The following is a 13,654-nucleotide window of genomic DNA, read 5'->3' as shown; positions in this document are numbered from 1 at the left end:
CAGAATCCTCAAACCCCTTAAACATTATGGGCATGTGACATCATTTCTTTAGGTGAAAGAAGGCTCGAAACATAAACAACTGCATATATGATATCATAAACCTTGAGTTCGGAGAAACTCCTTGTTTTTGGATCAAAAGGAGCTCCAGTATCAACCTGTAGTTTAGTAAAACTCCTTGTTTTTGGATCATAAGAAGTGAGAGGACCTTGAATACATAAAAACAAGATCTTTCCATCTTTCAGAAGTGCGATTGGGGCAGAATCACGATGATTAACGAGAGATGGCATTGAGGTTGTCAAAATCCAGTCTTTAGTCCAAGACTCGGTTACTCCGTAATCTTTCATTGTCCATATACCAAGATAACACCAGGAATGATGAAATATGCAAAGACAATTTTCTAGAACTCCCAACCTCATGCTGTTTTCCTCCTTAATTTCAGGAGGTGTTGGAATAAGGCGGACTTGTTCATCCCCAATATCAAACGAACATACAAATTCAGCATTTGAAATTTTAGAGGTGATCCAATGAAGAGCCCCATTCAAAGTAATGTAAAATGAAGTTCCAAAATTATAGGCTAACGGGAAATTCCCAATCTTTCTCCATGTATCACTTCCCAAAGTATAAATCTCAGCCTCCAATTCATTGTGTAATCTTTCTTGTTTTTGATAAATGAATTCATTGTGTAATCTATAAATGAATTCATTGTGTAATCTTACTATCTTATAGTGTCCAGAGGCCGGACTAAATCCAAACATGTAAGTCACCAATGGGTTGAGAGGGGTCTTGTTTCAGTCTTTCGCGTTTGGGAACACGAACACATTCACCCAAAATTGGATTGCATATGTAAAGGGTTTCCCTTGAAAACCGATCCGAAAAACAGAGCAAGCCATTACAAGAACCTATTAATTTTAAGTGATCAAATCCGGGATTGATCTTCAGTGGCCGGTGAGGCCGATGAACAAAGTTGGAGTCATCTTCAAGCTCAAGCAAGTAGGTAGATCCATTAGCACGAAAGACAACATCCTTCACGTCGGGTCTTGCAAGGCGAATCTTGGTAAATAAAGGGTCTGAGAGTAAATTGAACCAGGTTTTACAAACGCACCTGCAGCTTATGAGAGTAGTGGTTGAGAGTCCTGATAGAATGTCCATCACAATGGCACAGGGAAGATCCAACAATGTTGTTGTTGGTTTTTGTTTTCGTTGATTTTGGTGGCCTCTTGCTGTTGAGCCTTCATTAGTGATATTGCTCGAGTGACGGAGGGTTGCTCTTTTTCTGCTTTTTCTGTGCCTTTCCATGGCGTGATTGCCTGTGTGGGAGAAGCGATCGCAAGCTCAAAACGTTTTGCAGAAGCAAACCCTAGAACAAAACAAGCAATTGGAGTCTCAGTGTGCAACCCCAGCTTTTAAATAGACCAAAAATTACAAATAACCCTCTTTCTTTTCTTAGATTTCTAGCGTACCCCTGGTTATTTTATTTTATTTTATTTTTTTTTTAAATTCCATGGTCCTCGTCGCTTCTTCTTCTTGTGCGTGGAATGGAAAGAAGAAGAATTTGTATTCAATTTATTAATTTTTACATGATATTTTTTATAATCTAAAATGACCACAATTTTTGCTGCATATCATACTTTTATCCCATATAATCTCAAATAATATGATATTTTTATCACATTCTCTTGATCAAAATTCAAACTTGAGACTTGTTAAATTGTTTTCGCAATCAATAGGTAAAAATTTAAGAGCCCGTTTGGCATGCACTTTGTTTTAGGCGTTTTGTTTTTGGCTAAAACAGAAATAATATTTTTGTTGTGGAGTGTTTTAGAAGAAAATCGAAAGTACGTTTGGGAAAGATATTTTGCTGTGAAAATATCGAAAACAGAAATATGCAAAGCATGTTTGGTAGGTTATGCGTTTCAAGAATTGTGAAAACATAACATGTTTGGTCATTACAACTGTTGCCAAAAAAAATATAACAAAAACAAAAAAACATGTTTGATTATCAATGTTTTTAGTTTGTTTTTATAAATTTTAAGTATATTTATAAATTTATTTCTATATAAATAGTCATCATATTTTTAATAGATATGGAGGAATTTGAACACACAAACATATATATATATATATATATATATATATATATATATATATTCCATTTTTGCAATAACCTATTTATAAGTTGTTTGCAATAATCACCTGTATAGTCCAACACAACATTAAAAATAAAAACAAACACAACTGCAAGCATAAGGCCCTGTTTGGTAGTTGTTTTGTTTCAAGTGTTTTTGTTGTAGGGCTGCTACAGTAGCTCATTTCTGGCCCAAAACATGTTTGGTAGTTATTATTTTGTTTGAAACAGTAACAAAACATTGTCAAAAATTGGGCCAAAAAGTGAAACACCAAAATGGTGTTTTACCCTGTTTTAGTACTGTATGCCCAATACAATCACTGTAGTGGAAGAAACAACTTACGCCAATCACTGTAGCGGAGGAAACACGTACAAAATCTGACTTGCAACATTTTGCTTCATTTTGACCCGAAAATTTCTCTCCCCTCTGAAACCCTAGGTCTGGCGATTTTGGAAGCGACCCAAACATATCTCCTGCGATATTGAAGAAGAAGGTCAGGTGATAATAGTGTTAGTCCTTTGAAGCCCTAAAACATTCGTTTTAGTGTGATTACAAGTGTTCTTCAGTTCGGAGTTGTTCGATTATGTCTTGGAGACTCTCCCTTTTCCAAATGTAAGGATATTTTGAGATCGTTTCATATATAAGCAATTATATTAAGTGTTTGTCTGATTTGCAATAGAAAAAGGACATCATTTTCATTTATAGAATCACAACGTATTTTGGTTAAATATATTTGATGCAGATTAAATGGATCTGCCCAACTGCTCCTTCTCAACCAATAACATTATTTGGTGGTTTTCCCTCAACTGATTGTAAGTTTTATTCCTTTGAGAAACTTGCATTATTTTCCTTTTGATTTATAATGGTTGTTGCAATCCTGAGTTAGAAGTCGTACAATTTGGTACTGTAATTAAAGTAGTTGGGTTCGATTTTGAATTTTACAGAAAGAGGGCAAAAAAAAAAAAAAAAACAAAAAAAAAAAAAAATTATTATCTTCCTTTTTATGAACTTTCACTATAAGAGGGAAAATTGTGTTATAATCCTGAAGTAAAACTTGATGTGTTACATATGTTTGGAACCAAAATTCTGCTGTTTGTCCTGCTAATAAATATTATATGAATTCTTGCATGATTTAATTTAGGGTTTGACGTAAATGACCTTTCGGAAAATGCTCATGATGATTTGGAGGGTTTGGATGCTTTAGCAGAAAATGTTGCAGGTTTGTTATCAATGGAGCCCGCTGACAGTAGGTTCTCTTAAATTCAGGCTTGTTATAAATTCAAAGAATTTGGTATATTTTCTGTGTTTCCTTGATAAGCGATGATATAACTAAGAGCAAATATTACTTAGAAAATTATAAGCTGCACAACTTTCCTGATTCTTCTTTTCATTTTATCTTCATTTTTTTTTTTTTTTTTTTTTTTCCGGTTAGTCTCACTCAGTTTTTGTTGTTATGCCATCTTAACTGATAATATAAGAATACCCTCAGTATTCATGTAATTTCTGTATCTACGTACTATTGCATCGGTTTTTAGGATCAATATATATTACATTGTGTTGGTCTCCAAGTTATATGAGTTGTGTTTTATATGCATGTGCATGATATTGTTACTGCCTATATCTATAAGGTTATGATTGGTATATGATAAAGACAATTGGGAATGGGAATTAGTTTTTTTCCTTTGTTTGCTCCATGGAATTTAAATTGATTCCAGTTACATAGTATTGGAAACGAGATTTTGACATTTTGCGCACAATAGATGTCAGGACTGAATGAAATGACGTTGAACTTATCTTTTTTTTGCATTTATAAATTATGATTAGCACTTTATTCTTTGTAATGAATTTAAGGATTAATTGGTATTTTAAAGTGCCATGAGAAGCACAATGGAACTATTTCAATACCTTCTGGTCCCTGAACACCTACTCTTGAGGATGTTGACATTGGTTGTTAGACCTGTGACTAAAGAACATTTACCTGTACTTCAAGACATTTCTTAAAATGTTATTATGGAAAAATAGGTAAATCAAGAAGTTCCTATCCACGAGAATCCTGTTGTCAATGAACCTATTCTAAATAAACATATAGAGTTAAGAAGGTCCTAAAGACCCAATTACGTTTTCACAAGCCATGAGTGGAGAAAATTCAAGGTTATGGTATGATGCCATGTTAGAGGAACTTGACTCTATGGCTAAAAATCAAGTCTGGGATTTGGTTCAATTGCCAAAAGGGGCTAATGCAGTTGGCTGTAAATGGGTCTATAAGACTAAAAGAGACTCAAAAGGCAAGATTGAATGATATAAAGCCAGACTTGTAGCCAAAGGGTATACCCAAAGGGAAGGCATTAATTACCATGATACATTTTCTCTCGTTTCTATAAAGGATTCTCTTCGTATTATCATGGCATTGGTAGCTTATTTTGATTTAGAGTTACATCAAATGGATGTGAAACGGCACTTGAATGAGGAGGTATACATGAAATAACCTGAAGGTTTTCATTCAGATAAAGAAAACAATATGGTTTGCAAACTCAAGAAATCCATATATAGGTTGAAACAAGCTTCACGTTAGTGGTATTACAAATTTCATGATGTTATCTCTTCTTTTGAGTTAAAGAGAACATCGTTGATTAATGTATATACCTTAAGGTTAGTGGGAGAAAGTTCATTCTTTTGATCCTATATGTGGATGATATTTTGCTTGCCAGTAGCGACTTAGGGTTGCTACATGAAGTTAAAGAATTTCTCTCTAGAAATTTTAATATGAAAGATATAGGTGAAGCATCCTATGTCATTGGCATAGAAATTTATAGGGATAGATCCTAAAGATTGATTGGATTATCCCAAAAGGCCTATATCAATAATGTTTTAAAGAGATTTCGAATGTTGGGTTGTGCTTCAAGTGTTGCTCCTATTGTCAAGGGTGACAAATTCAGTCTAAATCAGTGCCCAAGAAATGATTGGGAAAGGGAAGAGATGGAAGTCATTCCTTATGCATCTGCAGTAGGATGTCTAATGTATGTGCAAGTATGCACTAGACCAAACATTGCATTTGCAGTAAGAATGTTAGGCAGATACCAAAGTAATCCAGGAATGGATTATTGGCGAGCTGTAAAGAAAGTGATGCGATATCTACAAGGGATAAAGGATTACATGCTGACATACAAAAGATCAGATCTTTTGGAAGTGGTTGAATATTCTGATTCTAATTTTGGAGGATGCATTGACTCAAGAAAGTCAACATCAGGATATGTATTCCTTTTTTCAGGAGGAGCTATCTCGTGGAAAAGCTTAAAACAGAAATCAATTACTTCCTCTACTATGGAGGCGGAGTACGTAGCACGTCATGAGGCTACAGGACATGCCTTATGGTTACGGAATTTTATCACATATCTTAAAGTTGTGGATTCTATATCTAGGCCATCGAGAATCTATTGTGATAATTCCGCTGCGGTTCGTTTCTGTAACAACAATGCAAGTGGGAGTTCAAATAGGTGGATTGACATAAAGTTCCTTGTTATTAAAGAAAAAATTCAGAATCATCAAGTGTTAGTAGATTACATAGGAACAAGGTCAATGGTTGCAGATCCTATGACAAAGGATTTGCCACCCAAATTGTATAAGGAACATGTAGGACATATGGGACTTATTGATATGTCTTATGTTTGATTTACTAAGGCACTTTAAAGTTTGCAATTGCATTTATGTTTTGATGATTCTTAGTATTTATTTGTCATTTTTTCAGGAAGTATACATAAAGTTTATAAATGACAAATTATCCTTTTGGATAATAAAGTAGGACCTCAGAATAGGCTTATGGGAGCTTATTCTTACAGATAGTCCATTGGGACAATAAAGTTCACTTCCTTGAATAGTTTTTCTTGAAATACTATTTATAAAGTACTACCACAAAAAAATGTTTATCTAAAGAAAGAAAGTGATATAATGATACATGGAAGGTAACACTCATATATAGAGTGTGATTTCCGCCATGATTTTATACACTTAAATTCTTTAGATAAAGTTTTAGTTCTCAACCTATAAGGAAAGTATGCGTGTCAATATTGGTCAAGTGGGAGAATATTAGACACGTATATTTATAACACATGTGTGGCCTATATTGCCACAATACATTTATATTATAATCCACTGCGTCTGACACAACGTTACACATTGTGGGAAGTTACAGCAGCGTGGTTGTGGGAAGTTGATGGTGGTTATCATCTGACTAGTTTAAAACAAGGGTTAGCGTGATGGATTGCTCTCTCTCGTTTCATTCATATAGAATCCTTACACAGGTCCTATGCATAACAAAAGTAGTCTGTGTTGTCTTCATCAAGTATACGCATAAAGATTTGTATAGGCGTGAAAATCATTAGGATTTCCAAATTTGTTTTGCAGGCATTAACCAAACTGATTTCATGGTTGGAGGTTATGCAATCTCTTTGGACTTGATAGTTTCTTTCACATTTGACAAATGTTTTGTTAGCCTTTACATAAAATTAAATAGTTTACAAACTTTTAGCAAAGCTTAAATGTAATTGGTTACATTTCAAGCTTAACTTTGGCTAATGATGATTCAATTTTTTTAGATATATATAAATATTTTTAAACAAGTTATATATTAATAGTGTGTTGATGACCGCGCCACGTTAGCTGTTTAAGTGGCGCCACCTCTGCAAAGTAGGCACACCTGGCCAACGTCTACCTGGCGTGTCCACGGTGGATTAGGTATTCTCGAGTTACCTATCCAATAACTGAACTTGCTGGCCGAGGAAGGGGTCGCTACCCTTCCTCTACTGATGAGCGCTGAAAAGTGTGTATTTAAACACCTTTAGCTTAGGTATTCTAGAATCTTTATCTATCTTATTTTACCATTTTGTATTGATTTCGTGTTATTTCCATTTTCAGATACTTATCCCCAAAATAAGCTAACTCAGCCAAATAAGAGCATAATTGAAGCAATTCTGGGATGAATCAAAGAAAGGAGCAAAGTAGAGCAAAATGAAGCAAAGGGTGGAATTTCAGCAACTTCGATCGATTTTAAGAAAAGTTCAATTGATCCAACTTTCATCGATCTTAGCACTTCAAGATGGATTTGAGCCATGTTTGCCCTTGTACAAAGATCTCAAAAGTTCGATCGATCCAACTTCCTACTATGATCGATCGAACATTCTTGTCCTTATCCAAATGATTGATCTTATCTAGTTGTGCCACCCTACCAACCACTTTTGTCCTTTTCCCAAAAATATCTTCAAAATATCTCAGATTTGTTTTTATCCAAAAAGGCGCCGCCATTGAGGATCGATCCAACTTCAGTTCGATAGATCTCAGCCATGTTCGATTGATCCAAGTCCAAGGTTCGATCGATCGAACTTCCTCTAGTGCGAAAAAGTTAAATTTTCAGCTCATAAAAAGTTGTCCCTTATCCAATTATTGGGGAATATTTGCTCTACGACCCTAGCTCATTTTGGGTGTCATTTGACCTACCTATATAAGGATAAGGATTACTTTTTGTATCATATCATATTGTATCACATCATATCATATCATATCTTGTAGAACTCTTAAGGAGGAAGAAAAGAAGAGGAGGAGGCTAGAGACACCATTGGAGACTTTTCATCAACCAAGGAGCAGATTTCTTCCATGGAGCTTACCCTTGAGGGTTGGAAGACATCATCCATAAGTGGCTAGACATCCTCTTGGGGCTAGAGTTAGCCCTAAGCATGCTTTCTACTTCTTGATTTATGTATTTTTGAGGGGATTTGTATTGTGATTCATGTCTTGACACTTTTATATATATAGATCTTGTTTATTCAATGATTTATGCGATTTAATGCTTCCAATTGATCATTTCATTCTATCCATATGTCTATGTATGCTAGAATAGATGTTCATGTGTTTGTCTCTATTTCTTGTGTTATTGATACATGTCTATGTGTGTTGTTGCTATAGATCTAGAGATTGTCAAGACATAGTGCTTAATGTCATGTTCTTGTGATTTATTTAATGGTTCATACTCATTACTTGATGGATTGTGCCTGTCCCTTAGTTTAATTAGCTTAATTTCATGTCATTAACTTAGTTGTAGTATAGTTGTTAAATGGGAGGACAATTCATACTTGTTGTTGATGTTCCATACTTATGAAAAACAAGTAACATCTATCTCTAACCTTGTGATGTGTTTGGATTGTGAGCTTAAAGAAAGGATTAATGGCTTAATTTGATATGTTGTGTTATCCACCATATTATTTAGACAATATATGCTTAATTTGTCATCCATGCTTATTGAAACAACGACACACACACAAACTTTGTTACAATACATGTTCTTCATTAAAGGTGTAGAAAAGCTATGCTTAATGGTGATCTCTAAACCCCAAGATCTCTCTCTCTTTTATTCTCTCTATTGCATTATTGTTTACTTTAGTTTAATTTGCATCTAGTATAATTCAACCAACCAACCACTATTTTGATCACTCGACCTACTAACCCTAATTTTGATTCCTCAACTAAGTACGACACTCAATCCCTTGGGACGATCCCTACTCACCCTAGCTATATTTTTAGTGAAAGGTAGTAGTGGCAATTTATAAATGTAAAACTTGGCCACATAAGCACATAAACTTTGGGTTTGAATTGACGACACACCAAGTTTTTGGCGCCGTTGCCGGGGATTGATTGATTGGCAACGTCGTATTTGTGGAATCAATTAGGAATTAGTACTCTTTTGATCATGTCTTTACTTTGTTTTCAATTTTTGTTACTTATTGTGTTTGTTCTTGTTTGACTAGAAGCATTGAGCTAGGAAGCAAGCAAAGGAACATTCAAGCAAAGGAGCTAAGTAAACAAGGAAAAATGCTAAAAATCTAAAAAATTGCTAAGCTAAGCTAAAAATTTAGAGTTGAAGTGCTAAAGACCTTTGTGAGCTTTTCTTTACTCATCCATTAGTTAAGTTGTCGGCCCGCGTGGAGGCTAGTATTTTAATTCTTAGATAAATCGTGAGCCCGCGTGGAGGCAATTTACTTTTCTTGCATTTTGTTAAAGCATGGGAGTATGAGAACATTGAATGTGGAGAAAGTTTGTTAATTGTTGATTTGTTGTGAAGGTGAAGTGTTTGTTATTATTGCTTGTTGTGTTGCATTGTGCATGCATGGTCGTAGATCATTGAGACGCACTCTTGTCCCTTTAAATTTTTTATCTTGAATCCATTGTTCGAAACCTCAGGGAAGAGGTAGTTCTAGTCAATCCATTTCATCAATGGAAGGACATAATGAGGACCATGTGGAGGACCTTGGTTACATAGACTAACAAGGTATTCTCCACCCTAATGTGCATCATGATAACATGCAAGTTCCATTAGGCATACCAAAGCCATTTGTTCACCCATCACAACAACAAGGCCAAGTTTCATTGGAAATGCCAAGGCTAATCTATCCTTGACCACCTCCCATCATTCAAGGTAACCAAGGTGCCCATGTTGCACCTCCAATTGCTAATCCTTCCCTTGCTTTAAGAGATCACTATGTGCCTAATGAATATAATGCACCCACATGCATTCAATTGCCGCCATTTAGAGCACACCACTATGAAATCAAGCCACAAACCATTCAAATGCTTCCTAATTATTATGGACTTCCAAGTGAAGAACCTTATAAGCATTTGGATGAGTTTCTTGAAGTATGTTCCACTGTAAAATATACGGACATGTCGGAAGAGGTCTTAAGGCTTAAACTTTTTTCATTCACCCTAAAGACAAGGCAAAATATTGGTTTAACAATTTTAGGCCTTTTTCAATAACTTCTTGGGCGAAAATGCAACAAGAGTTCTTAAAGAAGTACTATCCGGTTTCTAAGACCAATGCCATGAGAACCTTAATTCGAGAATTTTCACATGGGGATGGAGAAACATTTCATGAGGCATGGGAACGCTTTAATGAATTGCTTAGGAAGTGTCCACATCATGACATGCTCAAATGGCAATTAGTTTAATATTTCTTTGAGAGCTTATCGGATATTTACAAAGGCATGGTTGATGCTTCCATGGGTGGCTCTTACATTGATAGGCATGAGGATGACGTGTGGTGTTTTTATGAGAGCATAAGTGAAAACTCTTTGCATCGTACTTTATCTTTAAAGAATGGTAGAAATTTTAGTGGTAGGAAGAGTGTTGGCTTACATCAAGTCAACCACTCCAATGAAATTGCCGTCGAAATGAAATCATTATCTCAAAGGTTTGATCAATTTTTGATCAACCAAAACTCGGTGAATCAAGTATCTTCCTTCGCTAACCATTCTCATCATGCATCTAATGAGACATGTATGACTTGTTCAAGTGTTTTACATTTTACTTCCAATTGTCCCCATGGACATGTGCAAAGTGAGCGTCATAAACAAGCAAATGCTGTTTTTACTAATTAAGGGAACAATCCTTATGAAAATCATTACAATCCTAGTTAGAGGAATCACCCGAATTTCTCTTGGAAAAACCAAGGGGAGGGCTCAAACCCTTCCCAAGGTGGTTTTCAAGGAAAGTACATTCCACCTCCAATGCAAGGCCAAGGTTCTCAAGGTTTTAGATCATCATATCAATCACAAGGGAACCAATTTTCAAATTCTCATTTTCCTAATCAACCATCATATTCCCAAGGAAATGTTAGAAGTCTCGCTTTTGAAGAGAAAGTTTTGACCGCTTTGGGCACTTTAGAGGCAAATACACAATTACTTCATTCTCACTCTTAATCCATTACAAAGCTAGAAACTCAAGTTGGGCAAATAGCTAGCACTTTGAATGCAAGAGAGAAGGAAAAAAATGCCTTTGAATGCCCCGCAAAAGCAAGAATGTGTTGTGGAGACTCATTCCTCATCAGAAGGTCACACAATAGAGCATGTCAATGCGGTGACTACCTTGAGAAGTGGAAAGATTGTGGATATAACCAAGTGAGTGTGTCCAATGAAGAGAGTGAACCGGTGCAACCACAAGTTGACACCCCGTCCCGTTTCATATCATATTCCTCCTTCATTGGATGTGCATGACCAAATAAATGAGAATGTGTTGAAAAGTGATTTGAAAAGTGATTTTGAAAAGAAAGATTTGCAAAATGATTTGAAAACTTCTTGTGTTGAAGAGACTTCAAGGAAAAATTTTGAAAAGGTTTTTGAACCAAAAGCTCCATTTCTGGATGCCTTAAAAGGATCCATTTCAAATGACAAGCAAAAGTCTAAAATCAATGAAATCATGGACGTGTTTAGGCAAGTGAAAGTCAATCTTCCACTTTTGGATGCAATCAAGTAAATTCCGGCTTATGCCAAATTCTTGAAAGACGTGTGCACCCAAAAGCGAAAGAACAAAAGCCAAGCACTTAGAAAAGTGGTCTTAACCGAGCAAGTGAGCTCAATTTTGCAGTATAACACTCTCCCCAAGTTTAAGGACCCCGGTTCACTTATCACTTCATGCATCATTAGTGATCATTTTATTAATCGGGCTCTTCTTGACCTAGGAGCTAGTGTTAATCTTCTTCCATACTTGGTATATGTCAAATTAGGCTTAGGAGACTTAAAACCAACGTCAGTAGTTTTGCAACTTGCCGACCGATCAATCAAAAATCCTAGGGGTATCATCGAGGACGTATTAATTAAAATTGATAAATTCTTCTTTCCCGTTGATTTCGTTGTCATTGACACGGAACCGGTTCCAAATCCTAAGAGCCAAATTCCCGTTATCCTTGGCCGTCCTTTCTTGGAAACCGCGAATGCCAACATTAATTGTAGGATGGGGATAATGAAGATCTCATTTGGCCACATGAAGGTAAAGTTGAATATTTTTAATCCAACCCCCAATTCATTTGACAAACATGAAGAGATTAATGTTGTAAAAAATTGTCATAACCTTAAAAGTGAAGGAATTGAGTTTTTGCGTGAGACCAAGGTTTCAAAAAGTCCATATTCAACCTTGGAACCAAAGAAAGTTGTTTCAAAATCTTGTTTTGAAAGGATGTGGAAGCCCAAAGATTGCATTGACCAAGGACCGAAAATGTCTTTTGAGCTTAATCCAATAAGTTCCTTAAAGAACCATTTGTTGGGTGGAGTTCAAAGCACTTATCACCCCATTGAGGAGGGGATGCACTACAAGATGTTTGATTTGGGCTATAAGAGCCCAACGTCTTGCTAGAGATGTTAAAGACTAGCATGACATTTTGTAGGGTGTCGAAACCCTATTCCCCCCCCCCTCATTTCTATCTTTAATTTCATTTCTTGCGAAGTCTAGATACTTGTTTTTGGTTCATATGCATTGCTAGGAACTGTGATTAGGATTGCATAAATTCGATCGATCTCAGATGAGAGTTCGATCGATCTCAGATGAGAGTTTGATCGATCAAACTTCAACCTGCATCCAACACTTAGAAAATTTTCGACCTGCATGCACCTGCATCCAAATCACCTCTTTGTCCCATTGTTCGAACTTGTTCTCAAATCGATCATAACTTTTTCGATCGATCCAAACTTAAAGTTCGATCGATCTTGAGTTCCAAGACTTAGAAAAATTTTTGAATCCAAAACCTGCATATTTTTGCTTTTTGTCAGATCAATCTCTGTTCTTCATCTCACCATCTTTGACTTTGTTTTGACTTTTTAATTTTTTTTTAAAATTCCAAAAATATTTTTATTTTATTTTATTTTCCAAAAATCCCAAAAAGATTTTATTTTATTTTAATTCTTCAAAAATCCAAAAAAAAAACTTTTATTTTCAATTTTTAATTTTCAGTTCTTAATTTTTAATTTAAAAAAAAAAAAAAATTTCAAAGTGAGATCATTTCAGTTCGATCGATCTGAGGTCTCAATTCGATCGATCGAATTGGTTCGGGGAAGTTTTTTAAAAATGAAACCGAGGATTTCAAGATCGATTACAAAGATCGATTTAACCCTCTTCCAAACCCTATCCCTCATCGCTGCTGCACCAATCTTCTCTATCTCCGGCGAGCTTCCCCTCATCCCGAATCACTCTCTCTCCTCTTCGATCTCGGATCTCCATCATTTCTTCGCATCTCATCTCTTCTCTCTCATTTTTGGTAAGATCTGAATCCCTTTTTTGATTTCAAGCTTCGATTTGATGTAGCCTTGCTTTAAATGTTAGATCCATGCTCTTTTAATGTTGAAAACCTCCATTAATGAAGCTTTGACTCACTTTGTATATATATGTATATATGTGTATATATATATTTAATTAGATTTTATATTTTTGATTTGATTTTGGGAGTATGGGCTTCATTAGGTGAATAGGATTGATGCTATGTTGTGTTGATGGGCCCACGACTATGTTCATGAAGGCCCCATGCCATCCACGCCACATATCTGTGACTGTCCACGACTATGTTCGAACATATTTCTCAGATCGATTGAGTGAGATAGATCGAACTTAGTGACTTAATTTCTCAGATCGATCATGTGAGATCGATCTCACATTTTTTGTGATCGATCGAACTTCACAGATTTCATATACACATTCCATGCATCTTATCTTGTATTTAT

The 13,654-nt window shown here is 35.6% G+C and overlaps 1 protein-coding gene, 1 long non-coding RNA gene and 1 other non-coding gene across 8 annotated transcripts in view; 1 reads left to right on the top strand and 2 right to left on the bottom strand.

The window, feature by feature from the left end:
• Positions 1-576: 576 nt before the first annotated feature.
• Positions 577-1,639, bottom strand: LOC132295300 (F-box protein At5g49610-like). The gene has a single exon (XM_059793498.1). It carries the CDS (start codon positions 1,294-1,296, stop codon positions 742-744), a length of 555 nt encoding a protein of 184 aa, XP_059649481.1. The 5' UTR covers positions 1,297-1,639; the 3' UTR covers positions 577-741.
• An 813-nt stretch (positions 1,640-2,452) lies between these two features.
• LOC132295298 (uncharacterized) overlaps positions 2,453-13,654 on the top strand; it is a 42,241-nt gene continuing 31,039 nt past the window's right edge. For 2 of the 6 annotated variants that reach the window (XR_009478428.1, XR_009478427.1), the window contains exons 1-3: positions 2,453-2,738; positions 2,869-2,938; positions 3,268-3,372. This is a non-coding gene — a long non-coding RNA (uncharacterized LOC132295298). Of the gene's footprint in view, positions 2,739-2,868; positions 2,939-3,267; positions 3,544-7,037; positions 8,025-13,654 lie in introns of those variants that run through there. The other 4 variants (XR_009478429.1, XR_009478431.1, XR_009478430.1 and 1 more) reach the window with 4 other exon arrangements.
• On the bottom strand, positions 9,989-10,095 carry LOC132298012 (small nucleolar RNA R71). The gene has a single exon (XR_009479484.1). It is a non-coding gene; the product is annotated as a small nucleolar RNA R71 (small nucleolar RNA).

Source organism: Cornus florida, unplaced genomic scaffold (assembly GCF_030987335.1).
Source record: "Cornus florida cultivar Cherokee Brave unplaced genomic scaffold, ASM3098733v1 CherokeeBrave_3.0.0_Hap2_Chr02, whole genome shotgun sequence".
NCBI classification, from domain to species: Eukaryota; Viridiplantae; Streptophyta; class Magnoliopsida; order Cornales; family Cornaceae; genus Cornus; species Cornus florida.
Note: the sequence above shows the minus strand (reverse complement) of the source record. Positions and strands in the feature narration are given on the sequence as shown.